General features: G+C 37.8%; 2 protein-coding genes across 10 annotated transcripts in view; both read left to right on the forward strand.

Moving 5' to 3' along the window:
- The window catches only part of SORBS2 (sorbin and SH3 domain containing 2), a 144,991-nt gene extending 128,690 nt beyond the window's left edge, over positions 1-16,301 (forward strand). For 6 of the 9 annotated variants that reach the window (XM_054295667.1, XM_054295668.1, XM_054295669.1 and 3 more), the window contains 4 exons: positions 6,932-7,039; positions 10,551-10,600; positions 13,366-13,472; positions 14,265-16,301. In XM_054295667.1, coding sequence (XP_054151642.1) covers positions 6,932-7,039; positions 10,551-10,600; positions 13,366-13,472; positions 14,265-14,326 — 327 coding nt within the window. In that variant the 3' untranslated portion in view covers positions 14,327-16,301. The remainder of the gene's footprint in view (positions 1-6,931; positions 7,040-10,550; positions 10,601-13,365; positions 13,473-14,264) is intronic. The other 3 variants (XM_054295674.1, XM_054295675.1, XM_054295676.1) reach the window with 1 other exon arrangement.
- LOC128950742 (uncharacterized) lies at positions 820-4,245 on the forward strand. The gene has a single exon (XM_054295677.1). It carries the CDS (start codon positions 2,749-2,751, stop codon positions 3,565-3,567), a length of 819 nt encoding a protein of 272 aa, XP_054151652.1. The 5' UTR covers positions 820-2,748; the 3' UTR covers positions 3,568-4,245.
- Positions 16,302-23,303: the final 7,002 nt, after the last annotated feature.

Below are 23,303 nucleotides of genomic sequence, written 5' to 3' on the forward strand. Positions count from 1 at the left end.
TGTTGGTACATTCCTTGGAGTGGTACAAACTGACAGTGTTGTTTCATTTAGGAGTGAGATGATTGTCATCGCATTGTCAATGAACTTGAATGCAGACCTTTATGGTTGTATATTTTTCACACCAGATGCATATCATAGGTTCCAAATTGTTCTCCTTCCTAGTCTAGATAACCACCACAAACCATACTACAGGATGCTGCAGAAAGATTCCTGTGTTCTGGTTTATCATTCACTTGCACTCAACTGTGTAGGAAACATGACATTTTTGGCAGCGATCGAAACTAAGGAAGTTTCTGCATACAAACTGTGCTTAGAATTAACTTGCTATCAATTACTTTGAACATTCAAGATGGAAACTTTTCTAGATCTTCCTCTTTACCTTTGCTGTTTATCTCTTCAACATGGGCAGTGAGTTTTGTGTGTAATTATAAACTTCTTTGTCCTGCTATTAATTAATGTTTCATTTGGGTTTGTCCTCTTTTCTACTTCTATCTACTTCCATACTTGATGATCATCCACATGCTTCAACTTTGAAATAAGTTCCACGTTTGCTAACTACTTTGGGGTTGTAAAAAGCTACCCAAAGATGTCATTTATAGGCAACAGTAGCCCCTGAAAATATTTCTTAGTAATAAGTATCAGTTAGTTTGGGACAGTTGCTAGAACAGGTCTTGTCTGGTTTTCCAGAATGTGTCACAACAGAGAACTAGATCCTATCTCTTCTATTCCCACAAAACTGCTCAAGTAAAATCAAATTCTGTAGCTGCCAACTGAGATATTCATAAGCTAGGGCTCCTTATTGTTACAGGAATCCAGAGGGTCCTGAAGGCAAGTCAAGACTATGAGGCAGCTTAAGTGCTCCCTATTCCAGAGATGCCTCTCCCTGGTTTCTATGGAGCAGGCTTCTCTCTAAGGTATCCTGCCAAAGCTCCATAGCTCTTGTTGAGCACAGGTGGTGCTTCAGAGCATTTACATCCATATTACAAAAGTATCCTCCTGCTATTATTAAGTTAGTTTTTATTAAACTAGTTCATGAGGGAAGGAAATTGGTAGAAGCCTTCTTTTTAACATAGGATACTTCTTCAAGAATCAGGTAAAAAAAAAATCAAAACCACCTTCCACTGAGACTCTTAAACAGACATCTTTTTTCTGGATTCTGCTGTATTCAGAAATGGCAATACCATGAAGAAGACATATTGTTCCTGGCTACCTAGAAGAATTTCATCAGTCCTGAAGGTGTTCTAGAGTTTACCATACTTTCTGAAACCAGTTTCCCTATTCCTTTGGAGATTTTTACCACATATCACTCCTTGTTGCTAGAACAATTGTACTAAACTTCTCTGGCCTAATGGCAGTAAGATAAATAAGCAATACAAGTTGTGAGCAAGTTTTGCTCTCTGTAACGTGGCCTAATCCATCTATATCTTTAGATATAGTTACATAGTACAGTTTATAGCCATGGGAAAGTAAAAATGGTGAAATCTCCTCAGCAGTATTATTGACCTTAAAACCACAGGTTAGGGACCCTTGCTTAAGAGGAATGATGAGGGAAAGAGACTGAGTATTTCTGTAACAGCCTAGCTCTGTTTAGCAGGCTGTATTGTAGCAGTCTATACTGTTTACTTTGGTACAGAAGACTCTGTAACAAAGGTTTGTCTAACTATAATATAAAGCTGTTTGCCTCAAGAAAACTCAAGCAGAAGGTAAGTAAACTAACCTTCCTATTCTGCAACATTATTGTAGACTTCTGAGATTTTTTTTCTCTACTACATTAATAATTAAAGTGTGTAGTAATCCAGATAACTTAGAGGTGTACATCTAATTATTTTGGATAGTTGTAACGATGAGATCAAAATATTTTTTGCTCAAGTTTAATTTTGAGGATTTATAGTAATAAAAATGCATTTTCAGTATTTACTGAAGCAATGGATATCTACTGATGCTGTGTACGTATGACTCACCAGTCTCTCGTTCTTAGAAAAGGACGTTTCTTTTACCAGAAGGATACTTCAATCAATATTGTGTAACGGTACTCAAAGCATACTCTTGTGTACTGTACTGTCACTATTTCAAAAGCATTGTTGATTGCCTATGTCCAGTTTGAACTGAATGTACCTTTCACAAATGTTGACATCATTTTGAACTAATAGGGTTAATTTTGAAAAACAAATTCATTCTGAATTCTCAAATTCATTCATTCTGAGCAGCAGTTTATGCCTTAATAAAAGTATGCAATGTATTAAAGATGTTTCTTAAACATTTACTCCGAAGTACTAAGAAAAAGTAGAAGTATTAACATTTTAATAATTAGAAATTACCTTGGTTGTTGTACTTAGAAAGAAGTATTTAATAACACCTGAAGTGTACTTCTGAAAATTCTATTCTCAAAATAAGAGTAATGGTTTGGGAAAAATGTATTATTATTATTAATTGTATGATTTAATAACCTGTGACAGGCTCACTAACAGAGCACCATGAGTAACATAACTTCAGCAGATCAAATGCAGTTGCCTTCATGAATGTAATGACTCAGATCTGTCTCCATGTTTGACATTTATGCCCTAAGCCAGAACCTGATGGCTTCATGTTTCAAGTGTCTTTCCTGCTGTTCTGATTCATATAGTAGTGATTTCAGACACCCATGGTCACTGAAATTGTACCCTGTAATCCAGATGATGGCACAGACATTTTTCTTTTCCAGTTTTCTCATATCCTAATTCTCTGTCATGCTTATCTATTTCAATTCCCATGTTTTTCTTATTTTTGAAGTTGCCTTCCCAAGCACTGACCCCACTTTCCAGACAACTTCCGTCGTCTTGGTCACACATTGATCAAAAGATTCTCCAGGCTGACTGTAGTGACTTGTTCTCAAGGACTGTTGGGTTTTCACCTTCAGGCATGTGCAGCTTAACTTCTCCATCAGTTCCAGACAGTTTTCTTTGTGACTTAGAAGAACTCAATTCTTTGGCATTAGCAACCTCCCAGACTGTAGCAATCTCCCCAGGTAATAGCATTCACCATGTTAAGGATGGTCACTTTATGCCAAATACAGAGGTGTTTCTCAGCTCTCCTAGAGATCTCCTTCTGTCTTCTCTTGTATCTCCCTCTGTCTCATCTTCAGCCAGCTCATCTCATGACATAACACATAAGCATGTCAGCAACAATACCAAGTCAGGAAAAGATAAAGACTTAGAAAGCATAATTGATCGTTTAGTTATTGAAGTACCTAGAGATTTGTCAGATGCTACAAGAGAAGGTGAACACGGTGCTATGCATAACATCCCTTTGCCATATGAAGAAGGTTCCTTGTCCAGTGTGCTAGCTGCAAGTGCTGAAAACGAAGAGGAAATCTGTACTGCAGACCTGTCACTTAATAAAGAGGATCAGTCAGAATCTCAAGAATCAGATTTCTCTGGAGAAGCACAAGACACAACAGAAGAACTGACTAGACTGTATATAGAGGAGGATCTGGTACATGACAATTTAGAATTCCCAATAGGAAGTGGAGAAGATTCTATGGATTGTTATGAAGGATATACTTCACCAGATATTTTTAAGGTATTTTAATTTCTGACAACTCTGACTTCTGTGTTCAGATAACTTAGTATAATTATTCTCTGCCTTGTATCTACCGTTTGTATTGTGCACAGGCACACTTTTATATAATTGCATTTGATAAAACTGAGCTCTGAGCAAGATGGTTTAAGAAGAAAGGTGTCCCTGCCCATGGCAGGGAGGTTGGAACTAGATGATCTTTAAGATCCCTTCCCACCCAAACCATTCTATGATTCTATGATTAAACATTGTCAGCGTTAGGGGGCAGTCCCTTCTCAGAAGCAGGCATATGCACTATTGTAAATTCTATGATGTATCAATTGTGCTAGTCCTTTCCCTCCTGCCCTGCTGTTTGCTGAAGAGTTTCTGATGTGAAAAGCCAGTGAACCATTTCCCTCCCCAGCCCATTGCGTGCTGCCCCTTTTGAGAGAGGCCCCAACAAGCAAATGCTGTCAGCAGCCTGCAGAGGGAGGGACGTGTGCCTGCTGCAGAGACTCTGCGGTTTGTGCTTGGCATGTGTCAGCTCACAGCTGATGTATTTATAGCAGGCTCTGTTACAAGGATCTGACTAACAGTAACAGATCAGATTATGTTTGACAGTTACACAAATGCTTCCTCCCCAAGCCCTCCCCGTTCCTCTTTGGGACCCTACATCACTGAGCTATCCCAAGTGTGTGCTGGCCATTAAATGCCACAATGTAACTATACATTTTGTGTGGCTCCCAAGCATAGCTCTTTTTTCTGTTCAGCACTTACTTCAACAGAATATTCAGGTAGTTGCTTTCACTGACAGCATGCATGTCAGGTGCTTAGGACAATAGGTTATAGACCAAATGTTAAACTATTTAATTACATTTTGCCCTTTAATTACATTCTACCCTTAAATGATCTGAAAAACAAAGAAGAAAAACTTAAGAATAGAGGAGAAATCCATGGCCACAAATGGCATCGTTTTAATGCTTTCTGAGGCAAGAGATGTCTTCCAGAAAAGTAGATGACTAATAATAAGATTAGCATGAGATTTGTGATTGTTGAGGTTAGTTACAAAAGCTCCCCTTACTGAGCATTTGACATCCTTCAGCTGATTTTGGAACACGCTTTTATAGCAGAGCTACTTCTCATATTTCTTAAACATTTAAGCCAGCTCTGCTTTCTACTGGAACATCAAGAGACTGATCCTCTTTTCCATCTTTCCTCTAATCTTCCATTTCCCTCTGCCAAGGCACCTACTTCCCACTCCGTTCCTACAATATCCCTGTCTACTGCTTCCCTCTCAGCTCCTCTCCTCTCTAAACCCTTAGAGCAGCAGGAGAAAGACTCACTACATTTAAAGGTAACTGCACCCCTTGAATATGGATTGTTGTAAAGCTTCATGTCTATTAAATAACTGCAAGGCTAACACTGAGTTTGATCTTCTCAGATGTACTGCTTTCTCTACTAATATTAAATAACATAAGAAATGGAGGATTGATAGGCCTTTTTCAAGTGAAACACAAGGTAAAGCTATAACCATTGTGATACAATTCAATAGATTAGGAGATACCAATGATAGGAAAGCAGAAAGCCTTCTACTCAATTTTAGGTTCATACCAGGACAGCAGTGTAACTGAGTTAATTGAATGAAACAGAACTGTATTCAACTATGCAGAAACTAGATAACATTTGTGTTTCTGTTTTCAATTTCAATCCAAAGTCTGGGAGAAAAGTCATAAATTTCACAGGAAAGCACCACTGCTGAGGGTCATGTTCTAAATACCAATTCTGTTAGTCAAGGACTGGACAAAGATTATTCCCTCTTCAGGACTACATTTTGTGTCAGCATTGAAGCTCTGTGGCAGAAAAATGAAAACTTGCTCTAGAAAGACAAAGTTAATTTGCAGTGCTAACTTCCAGAAGATCTGTCTGCTCATGAATAGGAGAAAAAGTAACGTAAAGAGAAACTATCCTAGAAAAGTGATCATTCCATCATTACATCTATGTCATAAATGCCCTCCTTGTTTTTTCTTTTCTTAAGATCTACCCCAATTTACAATGTGCATTCACAGAAAAAACAGACATAATGGACTTAAAGAAGTCTTAAGGTCAACGAATCTGTTGGGTTTTTTTCTGAAGCAGGGAAGAGACATAAGGCTTCTTTCCAGGACATGAGTCTGTCATGAGCTTAGGTTTGTTCCACCTCAAGAGTAAAATAGAGTGCTGCACTTGTGTCTGCAGCTTTTAATAATGTAGCAGTTGGTAGAGTGCTTTTGCTTAGCCTAACCAGAAAAATTAAGAACATTCCTCATCTACACTGAAATTCTTTTTAGGTGACCTGTATATTCCTTGCCCTTATTTGAGCAAGGTGTTTTAATCCAAGCTGAAAATAAATAGAAAGAATATATGTTCTTGAAACAGTATATGCAAACTTCAGTAACTTTTGTTAATTTAAAAATACATATGTACACACACACACACACATATATATATATATATATATTTATTTGCTATGTGGCTTAAAACTAAATGGAATACAAGGAGCTATGGGTGGGAAGTGTCACTTTGCATTTTGTTGGTGGGAGGGATGTGTCCTCCAAAAAAAGAAGTCTGAAGACACATCATAAGGAGAAATGCTGACATTTTTCAGCCTCCTTGGCCTCTCTTGGTATCTTTTTTTGCTGCTCTTATTCACCCCTCTCCTAAGAGTGGGATGTTTTTTGGTTTTTTTTGGTTTTTTGGGTGGTTTTTTTTTTTTTTTTGTTTGGTCACATTCTACTGACAGTGAGAAATACCTAAGAAAAGGTTTCCAATATAGCACTCTGCTCTCCTCACATTCCCCCCAGGTCACTCCTGCCCATGAGATTTCACATGGGCTGCACACACACTCCTTAATAACTGAATTCTGACAAACATGAAGCTGATTTGTAATGATACTAACAAAATGAGGGTACTTCCATGGAGTACTTTCCACCAAGTATTTACTTGCTTTCTAAATGCAAATCCAGGGGGTGTGTTCTGTTTAACAGCACGGAATTACATTCCCCATTGGTATTTCTGAGGTAGCATTTCTGCTCTATGCTGTTGAGCTTTTCTGTGTTATTATCTGAGCTACTTCAGGGGGTACACATACAATAACTGTTCCAATCGCATATGCTATACATGATTCATCTTACAATTGTAACATGCAAGGGTGTGTACCAGAGCAGGAAACCTTTGGGAAAAAAAGATACAGTGGTAGCAATGAAAATACTGTGTACTAACAGTACTCCTCCTACCTGTAACAATTGCTTTTTGTTATCAGGAAAAGCATGTTGACTTGCATGTAGGAATGAAGCAACAAAAATCCCATGGTGCTTCATTTTTAAACTCTTGCTTGACAAAGTTTTTGTGGTTCTTCTAGGCTAATTTAAAGAGGGAGCTATTTGTTATGGGTAAACCTCCTCGTAGTCCAGTGATGACTAAGAGATCCTGCAGCTCACCTGTCAGAGGTCACAGCTATTCACACAGGGTATGGTACTGGATGCCCAGTGTGCAATAACAGCTTCTCCATGGACAAGGAGCTCAGTGTCTAGTCTTTCAGTATTTTGCTTTTACCCATGTCTCAATATTATCAGTATGCTGTGTTTTCTTCCTGTTGTGCTTCTGTGCTATGACTGAGTAAAGGCAACAGGTCTGTGTGTGCCTGAACTTTTTATATAAATCCACTAGTGTATTGCATCTCTGCAGTACTGCATGGTATTTCCAGTGCTACAAGGTGTTTATATTTAGTTATTTATAGTTAGTCTCGTTCTATTAAAATTACTCCTCTCTTTCAAAGTATTTTTTGTTTATTAGAATTACAGCTTCTAACAGTAAAAAAATTTATTCTCCATTTCATATACACAGGCTTTTGCATGTATACAGACTGAATTTTTTGGTTTGAATCCACGTCCTTCTTTTCAAAATGTTTTGCTCCTGCTACATTTTTTTTCACTCAATACTGTCCTCTTTATCCAAGCATTCCAGATTTTAATACTCTTTAACCTTTCACTTCTTATCTGTAATGTAACTGTAACACAATTCTAATTCTTTCACCTAGCCAGAAAGTCAAGTTGTTTCGAATTTGCATGGATTTTGCTCAAAAAGGTAATCTACATCATGAAAAAGGAGGGGAAAAAAACCCCACAAAAAGTCAAACACAAAAAACCCACCCTCAACCTAAACAATATGAGAATGAGAATTTGTGGTTTATGGTTCACTTTCAGCTCAGGATTTATTTGTCCTATGCATTGGTTTCTTAACTTTAGGTCTTAAAACTGGTAATGGGATTAATTATTTTCCATACTGTTGCTGCTGATTTTAGGTGATCATCTTTCTGGTGTCTCCCTTTTTAAAATCTGAATCTTAGTTTAAGAAGGCAGGTTTGTGTAACTTCCAAAGTTTTAGCTTTTTGGCAGGCCTCTGTTTGCTTCCAGGTATTGAGGGGACAGCGTTTTCTTCACTAATGAAGAAAGGCAGTTCAATCCTAGGAAGGCCAGAATTCTTGTGGTAGAAACCAAATACCATCTAAGAGAAAGGCCAACTAGGAATGAGAGCTGTAAAAAAGGGATTAAGCCCTATTTCAATTTTGCACATTACTCCAAATGAATTAAATGTAACCAGTATATTAAGAGGAGTGTATTGGTCAATGTGTAGTGTTTATTACTTTAATTCCAAAAGTACAAGAGCACATATCATGCACCTAATTTGCATACTCAGGACTCTACAGAACTTTTATATGTAAGTGCAGTATCAGTCATGCAGGAAAATCAGGCTTACAGTTGGGACCATTGACTTGATTGCACACTCCTTAATGTTTTTGGGATTAGGTCCTGCAATATTTCCCAGCAAACAGGACAGTCTGGTAAACTGAGTTGCAGTTGAAAACGAGGAATCTTTGTTAACAGTCCTTTGTCTAGCCAATATAGCTTTATGTGGGAATGAGAGCTTAGGGAAAGAAAACAGGGAGAAAGCTTCTGAATGTCATCTGGGGTATTACTGTGGAATGCCTCCAAACAGAGAGCAAGCACCAAGGTCCCCCTGCTCAGACATACCACCAATCACTTCACCCTATTTCTCCAAGATTGTAATTTTGTCATAGGACTGTTTTCTCTGCAGCAACAACATAGAGTTAAATCATGAGTCTCCTTGATTCTTATCTATTTCTACAGTGGTTAATTAGCAATAGAACCTTTTATGAAGCATATGCAGAAAAAGATGATAATACTAACCTACCCAGTTTCTTCCTGGCTTGGTATTATGTTCAAAGCATTAAATCATTTGTAGCATTGTTTAGGACTTTTACTTCCATTGTTTATAGGAAAAGTCCTTAACCTTGGCTGAGTTCTTTTGCATCTCTATCTTTGGCATTCAGCTCAGTTACAGACCTGATGAGAGATTAGCAGTAAATCAGGGCAGATTCCAAACTAAATACAAAGAATTTTGACTATTCTCTGCTTGCTAGACAAGCCAGCCATTGAAGGAGGTTTACTGAGAACTGTTTGATTTGTAATCTTTACTGTTTATTCTTCAGTAAAAATTATCCATCTTGTACATGGGCAGAGGCAGAGTTAAGAGGGAGAGAAGACAGTAAAGAGTACAAACAATTTTTTTTACTTTGAAAATCTGTTTCCCACCTAGCATTCAATAATATGAATTTAAAAAAAAAAATCTGTAATCTAGCTGCCTGCAAATTTAGGCACCTTTTAAAAGTTATACTCTACAGACTGTAAAGTACAGATTGTTCACAATGTTTTCTGCACGTATTCATAGAAACTGCTGAAAAGAAATTTAACTAATTCCATCTGGAGATGCTGAGAGGAAAAAGAGGGGAAAGAAACCTAACAAACTACATCCTGTGTTTTTCTGTTCAATTTTTGCCATCAGCCTGTGGATTGTTTACGGCTGCCTTCTCTCTTGGAAGACTGTATCATCTTCAAGAGTGACTGAAATAGTCAAACCAAGAGAGAACCATGGGGCAATAAGACAAATTCCATGGCCTAAAGATCAGGTTGCAGTTTACTCAATTCATGAAAGAAAGTACTGTGAGCAGGGTTTGATATCCACATTCCCAAAACAGATATGGTTCACAGACTTGTCTCTACAGAGTGACCAGAGGGCATCCTCAGTCAACAGAGAATACGATCCCTGCTCATATCAAGAGCTTTAACAAGCAGCTGCTCCTGCACTTTCTGGCCCCAGCCAGATTCTAATCAGTATAAGTCAATAACTTTCTAAGCAGGATATGGTTTCTGTAGAAGGTTAGTATTTGTCATTTACATGCATCCAGATGTATTGAATATTATTGCTCAGTAATGCTCCATTAAGAAGGAACATAGTTCCTTTCAAAAGTTCTGCACTGGAAATACAGACTACTTTTTTCTGTTGAAGTGTTAATTGTTATAGTCACACAATTAAATGTATTCTTTCAAAATTGTTTTCTGTTCTTTGCCTACCAACAGCCTGCATGGCTTGAGATGAAACAGAATTAGTTACAGCATAGCATGTTTTGCCTGCCAAGTTAGTACTCTGTGTGTGTAATGTAAATTGGTATGTTGATTGTCTGTGAATATTCTAGATTCTGCCATTATGTATAGGAGATTTTATCTGCTTATCTAAAAATATATTTCATCCAAAAAATGTATGATGTTCATTAGTTGCATCTGATTTTTCTAATGTTATTTCTGTTTCACAGTGAAGAGGCAGCAGGGTTCTATTCTAGCTTTGTACTATGCTATAAATAGAATGGACTGTTGATGAAGTTCACCATTTTGTTTAGTTTTTATTATGACCTCCAAAAATCAGATCTTTAAACGTGCTAAGATTCAGTTGTTTGACGTGTCTCTTAAGGATTTCTTGTGAGTTGGAAGGGGGGCATAATGGGCCATGGTCTTACACAAGGTAGAATATGGACTCTTGAGCAACTATGTGTTACACCCCTATCCAACTATTTGGACCTTAAACTGCAAATCTTTATTACATTTCAAATCATTTCATTTCAGCCACAGCGCCCTGTGCTTTCTCATGAAAATATACACGGTGGGGGGGAACCGTAAGTATAATTCTTGTCTACTAAACCAAAACCTAACGTTTAACTAACAGCCAGCACGTCATCAGATAATTTTTTTAACTAGCCAAGTACAATTATGAAGAGATTTCACAGATTTATTGATAACTGCATGATGTAGGAAGGTAGCCAAGAAGGTCCCAGAGGGCAAAGCCTTGTTTAATTTTACATTCAGTGCAGCCAGACATGGCAACTTAACAGCTCTCTGTTTTCTGTACTTACAGAAGAGATTTTGACTTTTTTTATTCTCTCCACTTTTACATCTCAGCAAAATGACAATTACAGATTCAACATTGCTTCAACTGATCTGCTTTACTGACTTGATACAATTATTCAGAAACAGTTCAGGATGTGAATAGAGAGAAAAAAAGTAACTTGATAATGTTGGTCACAGGAACACAGGCTCACACTTTTTGGTGTGATTTACAAGTGCAATTCAAATATGAGATACAAGAAAAGCTTTTCTGAAAACTGGAGAAGAACCTAGAACTCAAGTCTTATTTTAAGTGCTTGGGATATTTCAGTACTGACAGTTAAAATGCAAGATTGTCTTGAGATTTCCACCCCCGCAAGCCTTGTCCTCGGGTCCTACTTCAGTGATCACTGAAACCAGTAGCCATTCTTCCTTTAGCATCAGAGGACTTCAGTATATGCCCTATTAGATAATTTTTCATAACATGTACCTAAGGTTTATTGTCTAAAAATATTTTTAAGTTTTCCTTAGTCATTTAGAGATTAAAAAGAGGGGCAAAAAGTTACATATAGATATACCACAAATACATAATAAGATTGGGATATTCAATCTCACTAAAACCACAACTTCCTGTTGGTATAGTTGAGCATACTGAAGAACCTAACTCAGTTTTGAAAGCAATAATTTTCTAATTCATTTTTTTCTATATATCATAAGTAGTTCATGACTAAATTTATTGATTCCTAAAATTGAAAATATAAATATATTAATTTTATACTTAAATTTATATATAAATTCTCTTGAATATGTTTTCTGTCAGTATTGTAAATGCTAGTAGAGTTTTCATATTTACAAAATATTAGGTTAGCATAGAGAGAATGAAATTACTACAAAGGAGTTTTTAAGATGGATTATCTAGATATTACTACGATTCAATTTCTAAAGTACAAAGAGAGCTCATTGGTAAGTTCTTGTTACTGTACTTGAGTAAGTAATTGGCTTGAATCCTATTCATGACACATTGCATCTGCAAAGCTTTTCCCTCTGGAAGCTGCATTTAATTATTTTTTGGAATATCACCATCGCTCTGCTTTCCTGGAATGGTGATAAGCATAACAGAAAACATTATTGCCACTTAGCTCTTTGCACAGATTGTTCTTACTACTGCTATGCAAATTACCAAAGGTAATTGCTTAAACAACCAGTCACTTTCCATTTTGTTAGAGTAATTAAAATATAAAAAGAGACTTTTGGGGCTTGGGAAGAGGACTGCCAGTGACAAGAAATTAAGGTGGTTTTCGTTTTTTCTTGGAACATTTTCTTCTTTTCTAATCTCTGAACCAGTAATGTGAAAAATAAGTGTAGTTTATTTAGGATAAACATCATGAAACTAAACCTAGCACCAGTCTGTATATAGGATTTTCAAATTGGGCTTTCAGGAGCAGGAATTTTTTACTGAAGTAAACATCTTATTTAAGCCATGAAAACTTAGCCAGAATGATAAACACATCAATGAGCAAGCTGTCTTGTTTCTCCTGGGGAAAGTGTAATGATGGTATTAAGGTTTAAAACTCAGTGAACTGTTCTAAGAGAAAAGAATGGATACAATTATGTTTTGCTTCAGTAATCTGAAATTAAAACTATATCCTTTTCCCAATTTCTGCAGTTGTGCCCTGCTTCTTTTTAGACAGTCAGTCATATCTAAGGCACGGTTGCTTAGGAAAAAAGGCTCATTCTGACTATACAGGATTCACAGGCTTTTACAACAATCTTCCTGTGGGCTGTCAGCCCAAGAACCTTCAGTTCCCCCTCCTGAGAGTTTATTCTTTCAATTCAAAAAACTTTAATTAAAAGCTGGCAAGGAATGAAATACAATGTATTTAGTAATTGCACACCTCTTGCCTTTTATCCACTTATATCCTGCAATCTGCAGCCCTGGCTAGGTGTAGAAGCATAGCTCAGGGTTTGAATATTGTTTGAGTTTCCATTCCTATGTCCTCTGATTTGATCCAGGCCTCTCCCTCACTCTCCTAGATGGCTTATCTGTGTAGCCACTGAAGGGCCCAGGGAGCTCCCCCAGCCCGAGTGACATTGTGTGGGAGCTGCTGTGCTGGGTACCCTCACTTGTGCTGCTACTGCCTTCTCTGGAACTTAAAGGCAGAACCACAGTGCTGACCATGGCAGCCTACAGGGCTAGCACATCTAGACTCTCCTTTAAATGTCCTCTGTTTGGTTACTGAGCTATAAAATAGCACTAAAATGTTTTTTTAAAAATGCTTTTGAAACAACTGGTTGAGGAGCCATCAGACTTGCCTTTACACCCAGTCTTCAATGTCTCATGAGTTGTCTTTCTAATGAAGGTTTTATTCACTATAAGTTCCTAACCCTCAAGTCCACTAGGCAAAAAAAATTCCTTTTCCCCTCTATTTGCAAGAAGTGTTTCTTCTTAATGTTTGAACCAGCTCCTTTACTTGAGCAAAAGTGCTTACTTAGCAAAAACTCTTACTGAGCAAAAACTCTTACTTCTTTTTAAAATGCCTCATTTGTCCTATTTAAGGTTTCAGGCTCTATATAACTATACCCCTAGGAACGAAGATGAATTGGAGCTCAGAGAGGGAGATGTCATTGATGTGATGGAAAAATGTGATGATGGATGGTTTGTGGGTATGTTTTGATTTGGTTGCTCTTCTTTTTTTCCCCCCGACCTGTGCTGCCCTCTTCAAGTGGTGTCTTTTAAACAACTTGATTTTTGGCCTTTAGTGTAATAAATCTGAACCTGGCTTTATCAGGAGAAATCCCAATCAAAATCCACTGAAATGAGCAGGTGATTTTGCACTTTTTTCTTTTAAAATTGATAGATGCCAAATTGACACAGAACTCCTGATTGTGGTTATTTATAGTTAGTCTAGTTCTAAACAAATTTGCATTGTTGCCATTTGTGACACAGAATGGACCGTGTATTACTTCTCTCTTTATAAAGGCCAGGTACCTTAAAACCTTCTCATGGGAATACATCCACAGCATTGACCACTTGTGAAACCCAAGTATTACTGATCAAATAATGATTGCATGACCAGGCCAAGATATGGTGGCTTAATCATTTCATAAACCCTCATGCAGACAGCAGCTAACTTAATCAACTGACAAGTTCTTAATACTTAAAAAATTCACATTATTTTAATAGACTTGATGTTAATGACATTAAATTATTTCTATATACCAAGAATTTTAGCACAGCTTTTAATCAGGCCTAACAATTTAGTCAAATATGCTTCTTCATTTGCATTTTGCTTCCCGGGTTCCACTTTGTTAAACCTCACAAATAAAATTATATAGTATAAAGAACTCTAGATCATTCTGCTTGTGCAGTATTAAACACAAAAAATTTTAAGGCCATGCTTACATAGTGATTTTCTGTTGTTATTCCCATCTTTCATCTATTGCTTCTAATTTCAGGAACCTCAAGAAGAACCAAATTCTTTGGTACTTTCCCTGGAAACTATGTCAAGAGGCTGTGAAATTTTTTTTTTCTACTTATTTATGCTGCATCTCTGCAACACATCTGCATAAAGCTGCTAGAAAACATGCTACGCTGGCCTTCTGTTTTCTCGCTTGCAGTCTCAACTAGAGGCCATCTAGTTCACCCTCATCCCATCCCACCCGCCAAACCGTCCCAGCAGTATTACAGCAACGACCACAGTGTGAATAGCTAAGCTTTTCTGAGACAAGAGGAAGCATTTCAACATTTAAATACTCCCTGGTTTAAAGTATTTTCATGTGAAACACAATAGGAAAAACCTGATGACAGGTACATAAATGAGTTGCCATGGGGGGGTAGGGGGGAAGGGGGAAAAAAATTAATCTTGGTTTGAACATTTGTGGTACTACCATGAAGTCTGGTGGGATTTTTTCAGCATGCATGTAATACAGAGGAAAGTTGCTGTTTACTATTTTTTAAAAAATTGATTTTACACATTCTTATTAGCTTGGCAGCATTTGTTGCTTCCATATTGCTGTGTCACGGGTTTGCCTATTGTACTGGTTTACAATGTATGACAAACTATAATATAGACTTTTTGCCTGCACTTGTATGCTGTAACAAATGCACAGTGATTGTAAAATCTCAAGCAAGCAAAGTGAAAAATGGAAGAACTGCAAGTGTTCTGAACGGGTGCAATGGTATTGGCTAAATCTTTTATCTTTTTTTCCCTAATGAAAAACTGTAGTGAACCTGTAGTGTTTTCTGTTAAAAAGTAAGAAGTGCAAAAGGCACAAAGACTGGGGAAAGAGGATTTAAGGAAGAGCAAGACAGTGCTGTAAGCATAGACAATAATAACCTGCTGTTGATGTCTGATATTAAATGGTTGTAATCAAAATGTTGTAATAGTAAGCAACATGAAGTGTAAGAGGTAGTGTTTTTACTTATCAGGAAATTAAAGAAGCAGGAAGGTAAACAGTGTTAGTGCAAAGGGTTGTTGGATTTTGGTTTTTTTCTTTCCTAACATAGCCACCTGAAAAATATTCACAAGCATCATGTACTGATTTATTTCACTATATATGTGTATGTATGTTAATGAAACCCAAGTTACACATTCTTTTTAGGAATTTAGACAGAAAAAAGAAGTCACAAGTAATAAAACAAATATATTTTAGAGGTGTTGGGTTTTGGTTTTTTGTCTGAATGAACAAGTGTTTGAAAACATACATTTTCCATAAGCAAAGGTAAGCATAAATAGCAAATGAAATTAAGGCACAGGATGATAATGACTATGGCTTTATGAAAATAAAAATTTGGATTTGGTTTCTTTGGCACCTTATAGAAGGCAAAAGCTTCTGCTGCATTTTTCATGGGTAAAGGATCAAAATTATCAAAATATATGTAGTCTCTGTAGCATTTTGTACATAATTTTGCTTTTTTGTACAGAGCCATTTGGTTGTTGATTTTTAAAAAATTAAGTTTCTTATTTGCCCTCTTCACATGCAGAACATTTCAATGCGTTTTCTTTTCTTTCTCTGTTTACCATAAGCACATCTGGATAGTGCAATTCTGTAAGATAGCCTTTTATGCAAAATTTTATTAATTAAAATATGGTTTACCAGCCAAATCTAAATGTACATATGTCTTTATTACTGAGAAAGGTCATTAAGGCAAAGGTAAAGAAACATCTTTGTGCAGCATACCTTTATTATTGCAGATTTCATGGCAAAAGCTTTATATTCAAAGGCTTTCAATTTTAAACTAGATCTGCATGCAGCTTTGCTGTGAGATTAATACTATCTTTGATGCCATTTATGATTGAGGACTTAAATATCTGTTGCCTGTGATATTTAAAAAGTACTGTTTCTACTCTGTATCTGATTTTAGAAAAATGCAGGTTTTTCATACCTGAGTTTCAGGTAACTGACTTTGAATTCCTACAAGCAAAAGGTCTCTGTGGTTTTTTGGTTTTTTTCTTGAATAGACTTCTAATAAATTTTGCTTGGAGTACAAAACTGTTTCCCCCATCATTTCTCCAAATACAAGTAGCTTATCACTTAAGTATTGCAAAGTGCTGAACTCTTCAAGCTTATATGCAAATATTAGTACACCTTGTACTTACACACACCCCCCACACCCCCACCAAGCCTACACCAGTTATATATATGTGCCACTAGCATTGCCCACACAGCTCTCACATGGTCCACTTCTGTGTCATGCCTGAAACACCGGAATGCAAAAGCAGCATTATGGACTTTCTGCATAGAAAGTCCATAATTTGAGATGATTTTTCTCTTGCCAGAACCACCCTTCACAGAGAAACACAATGTATAAACCCTTTATACATGCCAGAAGTTCTTACATCCTAACCCTTCAACAAAAGCAAAATGAGAAGTCCCATGGTAAATGACAGCACAGGAACAAGAATTGAGGAAAACACTGGTTTTGGGAAACATTTTACACTTGGGACATCTCTGCCTGGCAACAACTGTCCAAAAAAACTTACAGCAAGAAGCAAAGCAGGTTCTAGGTTTTGGGTGGGGGCTTGTGTTTGGTTTGTTTGTTGAATTTTTTTTCTCTGCCTGGTTGCACAGATACTGCTGGAGCCTCAGAGCAGCTCTTTAGTCCTTCTTCACCATGCCACACTGGCCATTCCTGCCAGGCTGCTTCTTCCCAAATGCTGTGCATGGTTTACTTCTACCACTAAAGAATCCAGTAGAGCAGCAACCTGCATTTGGACAGGAATAATCCATTTCCTCAAGTCTGATGTATGCACTTTTGTCTTCACAGTTGCTGGGCTGGAAAATGCAAACCCACCAAAACCTCTAAATAAATAATAAATACGTAGCTGAAAGTGATAGCTGTCTACAGGGAGGCTAAGACCAAGGACTGCTGTTAAACTCCAGCAGAAACTCCTTTGTCAGTATAATTGTCAGTTCTGGGAGTGCTTTCAGTCAGGACAAGGCCTGATTTAGTCACTATGACTGAAGTGACCATTCCCTTTCTGTGCTCATTTAGCTTAAACTCACCCCATGCATCTCTTCTCAAGCCCAATAACCAAATGCTGGCATATGCAGTGCAACATGGTGTGGTTTGCCCTTTCTGTTTGCTGGGTGACCCAGCATGGCATTTAGGGCATCACTGAACTCCTGCTTTATGCCAGGTACCTGTGAGAACTGTCAGAAACAGGCAGTGCTATGCTTTAATAGTCTTCTATAAAAACTAGCCTAATAACATCAGCTGGTTAGTACAGTCTCATTAATATAAAGAAATTCTGGATGGTTAAGGGTCTGAGTGGTTAAGGGATGAAATAGAATCCTCTGCTAATTGCAAAGTGAATGAAAACGGGGAAAATATTTGCCGTTTTAATGAGAATAGCAAGCCATTGACACTTCAGGAGAAGATTGGAGTTCTTAATGTTTTCATCCAAAAGTAGATAAATATTTAAGTATATCCAGTTAAACCAAACATACTCAATTCTGCTAAGTCTGCTGAAATCCCACCACACTATTGAAGGGGAAAAAAAAAGGGATTTTTTGAGTTTCCTTGGATAGGCCCCTATAAAACCAAGAAGGCCACCCCACACCCCGCCACCACTTTTTTGGTGTTTCATCCAAAAAAAGCCAGAGCAAGAGAGGTCTGTGGAATTAAAAGCTAGTCAGTTTAATATCTAGGAAAAGATGAGAACAGATCAATTAAAAGCTTCAGATATTCACTGATTTTTCTGGAAAATTTTGTATCAAACCAAATTCTTTTTCTCTTGTCAGCATATGTAGCATGCTTCTTGATTTTTGTTAGGATTTGCTTTAATGCTATGAGTTGGCAGCTGGATTTGCAGACTAAGAAAAGTCAGTGCCAGGGCAATAAAATGAAATCTATTGCAGAGTTGCACTTTACAGACAAACAGGTAATATAACCACAGCATCCCGAAAAACCAGTTGATCTCAGTCCCTACCCTACAGGGAGTATTTGCTGCCGAGGCAAAGGCTTCCTAAAACAAGACAGCCCATAACACATCAACAAGCCAGGGAGACTAATGCATGAGCAGTTCAGGGTAGTGATCTATATCCCAAACTAAGCAAAGGGTCACCCTAGCAGGTCTCACATTCTGTCACCCATGCCAAAGCAAAGCACACTGTCATTCTGCCATGCCTGGTATTTACTAGTTGCCTTTTAAATGCTGATATACAGAACCCAGACAGGAACACGAGGTGCTTCCTGTGCATTTGAAAAAGCAGTGCATGAGCCCATGGGAAGCTGGAAACATGAAGTCAGTAGCCCTACAAAGACCTTAGGTCATTGCTAAGTATAGTCTCTTACAGCATTAATAGTTACAGGGTGAAACCCTGCCTTTGCTCCAGTTAACAGCAAGCTCCTTTGAACTCAAGAGATCTCATCGTATTGGTAATAATTTCTGTGTTAGCATGAAACTAAAATTGCACAAGAAAGAATCACTAGAACAACTGAACATCCAGTTTGGGTTGGTTTTATTATATTGAAAAGTGTGAGTGCACACAGAGACCAGAATCCACTTCTTTAACCGTTCATCCAGAGCAGAGCAGAGAGTTGTCTTTTTTTGTACTTAACTGACAATTTAACTTAAAAAAAAAAATTCTTTTATCCATTGTTACAACTAGCAAATACCAATCAGACCAACACCTAAATCCATCCATTTTACACAGCAGGGAACTGCCAGACCAACACAATGGAAATCAGTACCTTATCCATACATAGTAAATAGGGATGCTGAATTTAACAAGACTTTCTTCTGCAACTCTATCAATAATCAATCAACATCATGCCATTTATTTGACTGGATGCAGAAATTGCCATTTTACTGTTATCCACCCTGTAATGGCCAGATAGTTAAGTTCCCAAGTCCTAGCTAAAGACTCCCCAATAGAATCTATTGTTCTCATCCATATAGTGGAGTCACATTCCTTTGAAAATTAAAAATATTTTCACACATATCTATGCAGAATATGACAGAAATCCACAATGAATTCCTGCTTGCACTTCCCTAAGTCAGAAACTAATTAGGCCAAAGAAAGTGATACTGATGACTGCTAGGCTCTCATTTATGGGTTTTATGTCACCTCTGAAACAAAAAAAAAAAAAAAAAAAAAAGCAAAAGCTTCTAATTACTATGTGATGATGAAACCAGGGAAGAACCTGAACAATCCTGCAGGTGCAACTTCTTGTGCAATGTGCTGCAAATAGTTACACTGTGCAGCTGCACCCGGGACTCCCAGCTCCTGTTTCATTTGCATCAATGAGAATCCCATGCATAATGTGTTAAGAAACATGCCTTTTGATACTTAGATTTTCTTTCCTCAGGAGTCACAAAGGAGCAAAGTTTTGTGGTAACCAATTGTTTTATACCACAAAAAAGCAGAAAGCATTCTTAATAAAATAGCTTTAATGCCTATAACAACTATCCTGTACCAATTTTTTGAGCTACCTTTAAATCATGATGTCACATCTAATTAGAAATCAGGAGCACAGAGGGTTCCACTAGACCAGAATGGCATTACATCACAAGTGACACGAGGGCAGGGAGGGGGGGAAGTGTTGACTGACAACACAAAATGCGTTGCTATCCTCAGTACAGACACACATCTCAACAATTCATGTTTCTTGCTGCCAACACAAATAACAAACTTGGAAGCCATTATTTCATCACCCCCATAAACAAATAGCAAAGTAATCCTCCTACATTTTCCATCCATCAGATAAATCAGTAAACCACTTTAAAAACATCCCAAGAATAATGTAATTATTTATTTCTACCAGTGAAGAATTACCAGAGAGTTACAAGCAGTGGCTCTTGATAGTTCCCTCCAAAAGGAGGGGTTTCACTTCTCGCTCACAAGCCAAAGTTTCCCTTTCAAGAGAGGGCCCAGTATTCACCTGTGTCCACTTTGGGGTCCAAGCTCTACCTCCAACTGACTGGAAGAGAAATTTTCTGTTTTAATACCTTAAAGGATCTGGTCCTTTAAGATTGTTTTGGCCATCTTACATTAATATAAAATGGAGTCATTTTATCTCAAGACTTTCTACAAGTGCCACTTCAGGACCAAAGAAATAAACTGCTCTATTAAAATAATCAAGCCCTCAGTCCTTTGCACTGTGATTCTTTCCCTCACCCCTGAGTTAAGCATACAACTGAAACCAGCACTTCAGATGGGGAACACTGAGAAGCCTGAACATGTCGTTCTAAGTGGGTCATTGCACCGCTTCTGTCACTGTGATTTGCTAGATAAACCCCAAGCATGCAATGACCCAACTCATGCTTCCCCGGGTGAGTGCTCTGAACTGTAATGTGAAACATGTACAAATACCAGCTGGCTTAATACCCACCAGAGGCTTTTCTTACACTACCACAGATTCATCTGTTAAAGATAGGGGGTTTTTTCAGAAGTAACTGGAAGTATTTGAACAGGTGAGAATGAGCCCTTCCCTTCTTAAACCATAAAAGAGGACAAATGAATGTGCCCAGGACGTCTGGGGTAGTAGATAGCAATATTTATATGCCATGGAAGAGTTCAAGGAACTATTTATAGATTCATTTCAACTGCTCCTGCAGCCAGCTCTGAGGTACAAGACATAAAGCAGCACATGAGACAATCTGAAGCACAAAGTATGAAAGTCATATGCCACCAAAACCACAGGGAAACACCAAGGATGCTCAAGAAACCCCTCTGCTAGCCACCAATGCATACTCACATTCTGAAACAGGCATGCTGCTACGTAGAGGTGCAAAACATTTGTACCTACCATTTCAGTCAAAAGGAGTTTTAAAGAAGAATGTTGGAAGAAAGAAATTGTCCCAAACCTACATCAGCATCACATAACTTCTGACCATTGCAGCTTTAATTACAAAACTTCTGCAGTTTGAGCTGTTACAGAAAATTGACTTTTCAGTTGCACACACCAGGGACAAATTCTGTGCACAGAATCATAAAATTACTGCTAACTATCCAAACTTTCTCCATTCTTTGCAACACACACTTCCTTTGTTTATCTATTTCATTGCAGGGTCACAAACAGCGCAAGCTTTGAGACAAGAATCCTCAAGGCAGAAGACCTGCAACTTATTTGTACAGCATTCATACTAAGATGTCCTTGGTCCTTTGAGGTCTTAACCATTGCTTTAATGCAGGAGGGAAAACAGCACTAAATTAAAATAAATTGTTTCATTCACCATACATTCACCATCTGTACCTCAGTTACAGAAAGAGAAGATGTTTCAACGTCCTCCACTCAAAAAAAACCCCCAAAAAATCCAAACCAAACAAATAAAAAAAAAAAACCCTAATTCACAACAAAACCAGAGAGGTGAGGTGGCTACTACTGAAGAAAGAGCAGTGTATTTGGGACATCAGAGGCAGATAAAACCAGGGAGAGCTGTTTCAGGCCCTAGAAACAGGATAACTGGCCATGTTATGGAGCCAGGGTTGTCAGCCTTCTTCCTTTGATGCCTTAAGTTTTAGCTTTCATATTTTCCACATTCTGTATACATTAGTATATATAACTTATACATTAGTATATATAACTCTGAACTTCATATAAAGTGTTAGCAAGTTCTCTTCAGTTTAGTTAGACAAAACAATCCTTTTCCAGCCTCAGAACCAAGAATACTGTTGTAGCTTCAGGCCCAATAACTATAAAGAACAGGTAAATGAGGAGAGCAATCTGGAAGGATGGGACTTCATAACCTAAAGCTGTAACTGGACAACTAACCCCAATATGTAAATGGACCAAAACTTATAAAAGTGTGAAAACTCATGAATCAGTGTTCATCTTGGGTGGAGCCACAGCCGGGCTCTTGTACTGCCCAAGGTGTATCCTCTGAAGGCCTTGTAATAAATACCTACTTTATTCCTTTAACACTGTCTAGCCTCTGTTCTAGGTGTCCTCACAAGACATCACCTTCAGCACACACATCCTGTGATTCCATGAATGATAGCTCCCCAGGAAAGCCACAAAATGGTAACTATTACAGTCAGACCAGACTAAAAAGTGTCAAGAGTAAGATCAACAGCTACAGCAAACCCAAATGAATCCTTCAGGCTCTATGGGCCAGCCCACCCTGAAGGGCATGGTTTTAAGTCCAGCTGGAAATTTGACTGTCCTGGTTTTAAGCCCAGCTGGAAAGTAAGCACCATGCAGCTGCTCTCTCAACACCCCCCCATACGAGTGACCTACCCTACTTTTTCATCCTGCTCTACCACTCCTCTTCCTGTCAGCTCCAGAGGCAAAACTACTATTGAGGGAAAGGCATCCATGGAATATGAAACATTTTACTACTGCAAATTACTGCAATTCTGTTTTATTCCATTCAAGCTCTCACACTTTGGTTCTTGCCTTACCCAGACGTCTACCAAAATACCTCAGCAACTTGACATCATTGCTGAAATCCAAAACTTCCAAAGATGAGAAGGTCTCCTGCATCAGGCCATAAAACTTAAGTTAGCTAACAGCACCCACAGCACATTTCCTGGAGGTTGCTGGAAGATCCTGACTTTAAACATTCTGGCATTCCCTCAAACAAGAGAACTTTAGCAAGTTACTTTTAAGCTCTGAAAAATGGTAAAGAAATTGCTGAAATGCAATGGTCAGGTAAGAGCAGGTAAAAAAACAGTCTTAGGGAGACTTCTTTTTGCATTTCTGAAGAGGTTTTTAGTTTTCAGTGGTTTTGGTGTTTGGTTTGTTGGGTGGGGTTTTTTTTTTAGCTGAAGGGAGTCAGTAAAAAGGATTGCAAGCAAAACCATTTTCAGGTCTTTATTTCCAGAGAGATTTTTGTTAGGAGACTTTACTCACATTTCAAAGCACTACCTGTAAATACCATTATTTACTTCACATTGTAGAATGAGGATTACCCTTTGAAAAGCCTAAAGGAATTACACCCAAATTCCGGCCTGGATTTCCACAGTACCAGTAAACTTCAAGAACAAAAATTCCCAGCTATGGTACGAACTACATTAACTCTTCACATGCTGGAGTATAGCAATAGT

The sequence above is a fragment of the Melozone crissalis genome, unplaced genomic scaffold, assembly GCF_028551555.1.
Source record: "Melozone crissalis strain CALT ecotype California unplaced genomic scaffold, PUWL_Pcris_2 ptg000006l_1, whole genome shotgun sequence".
NCBI lineage: Eukaryota > Metazoa > Chordata > Aves > Passeriformes > Passerellidae > Melozone > Melozone crissalis.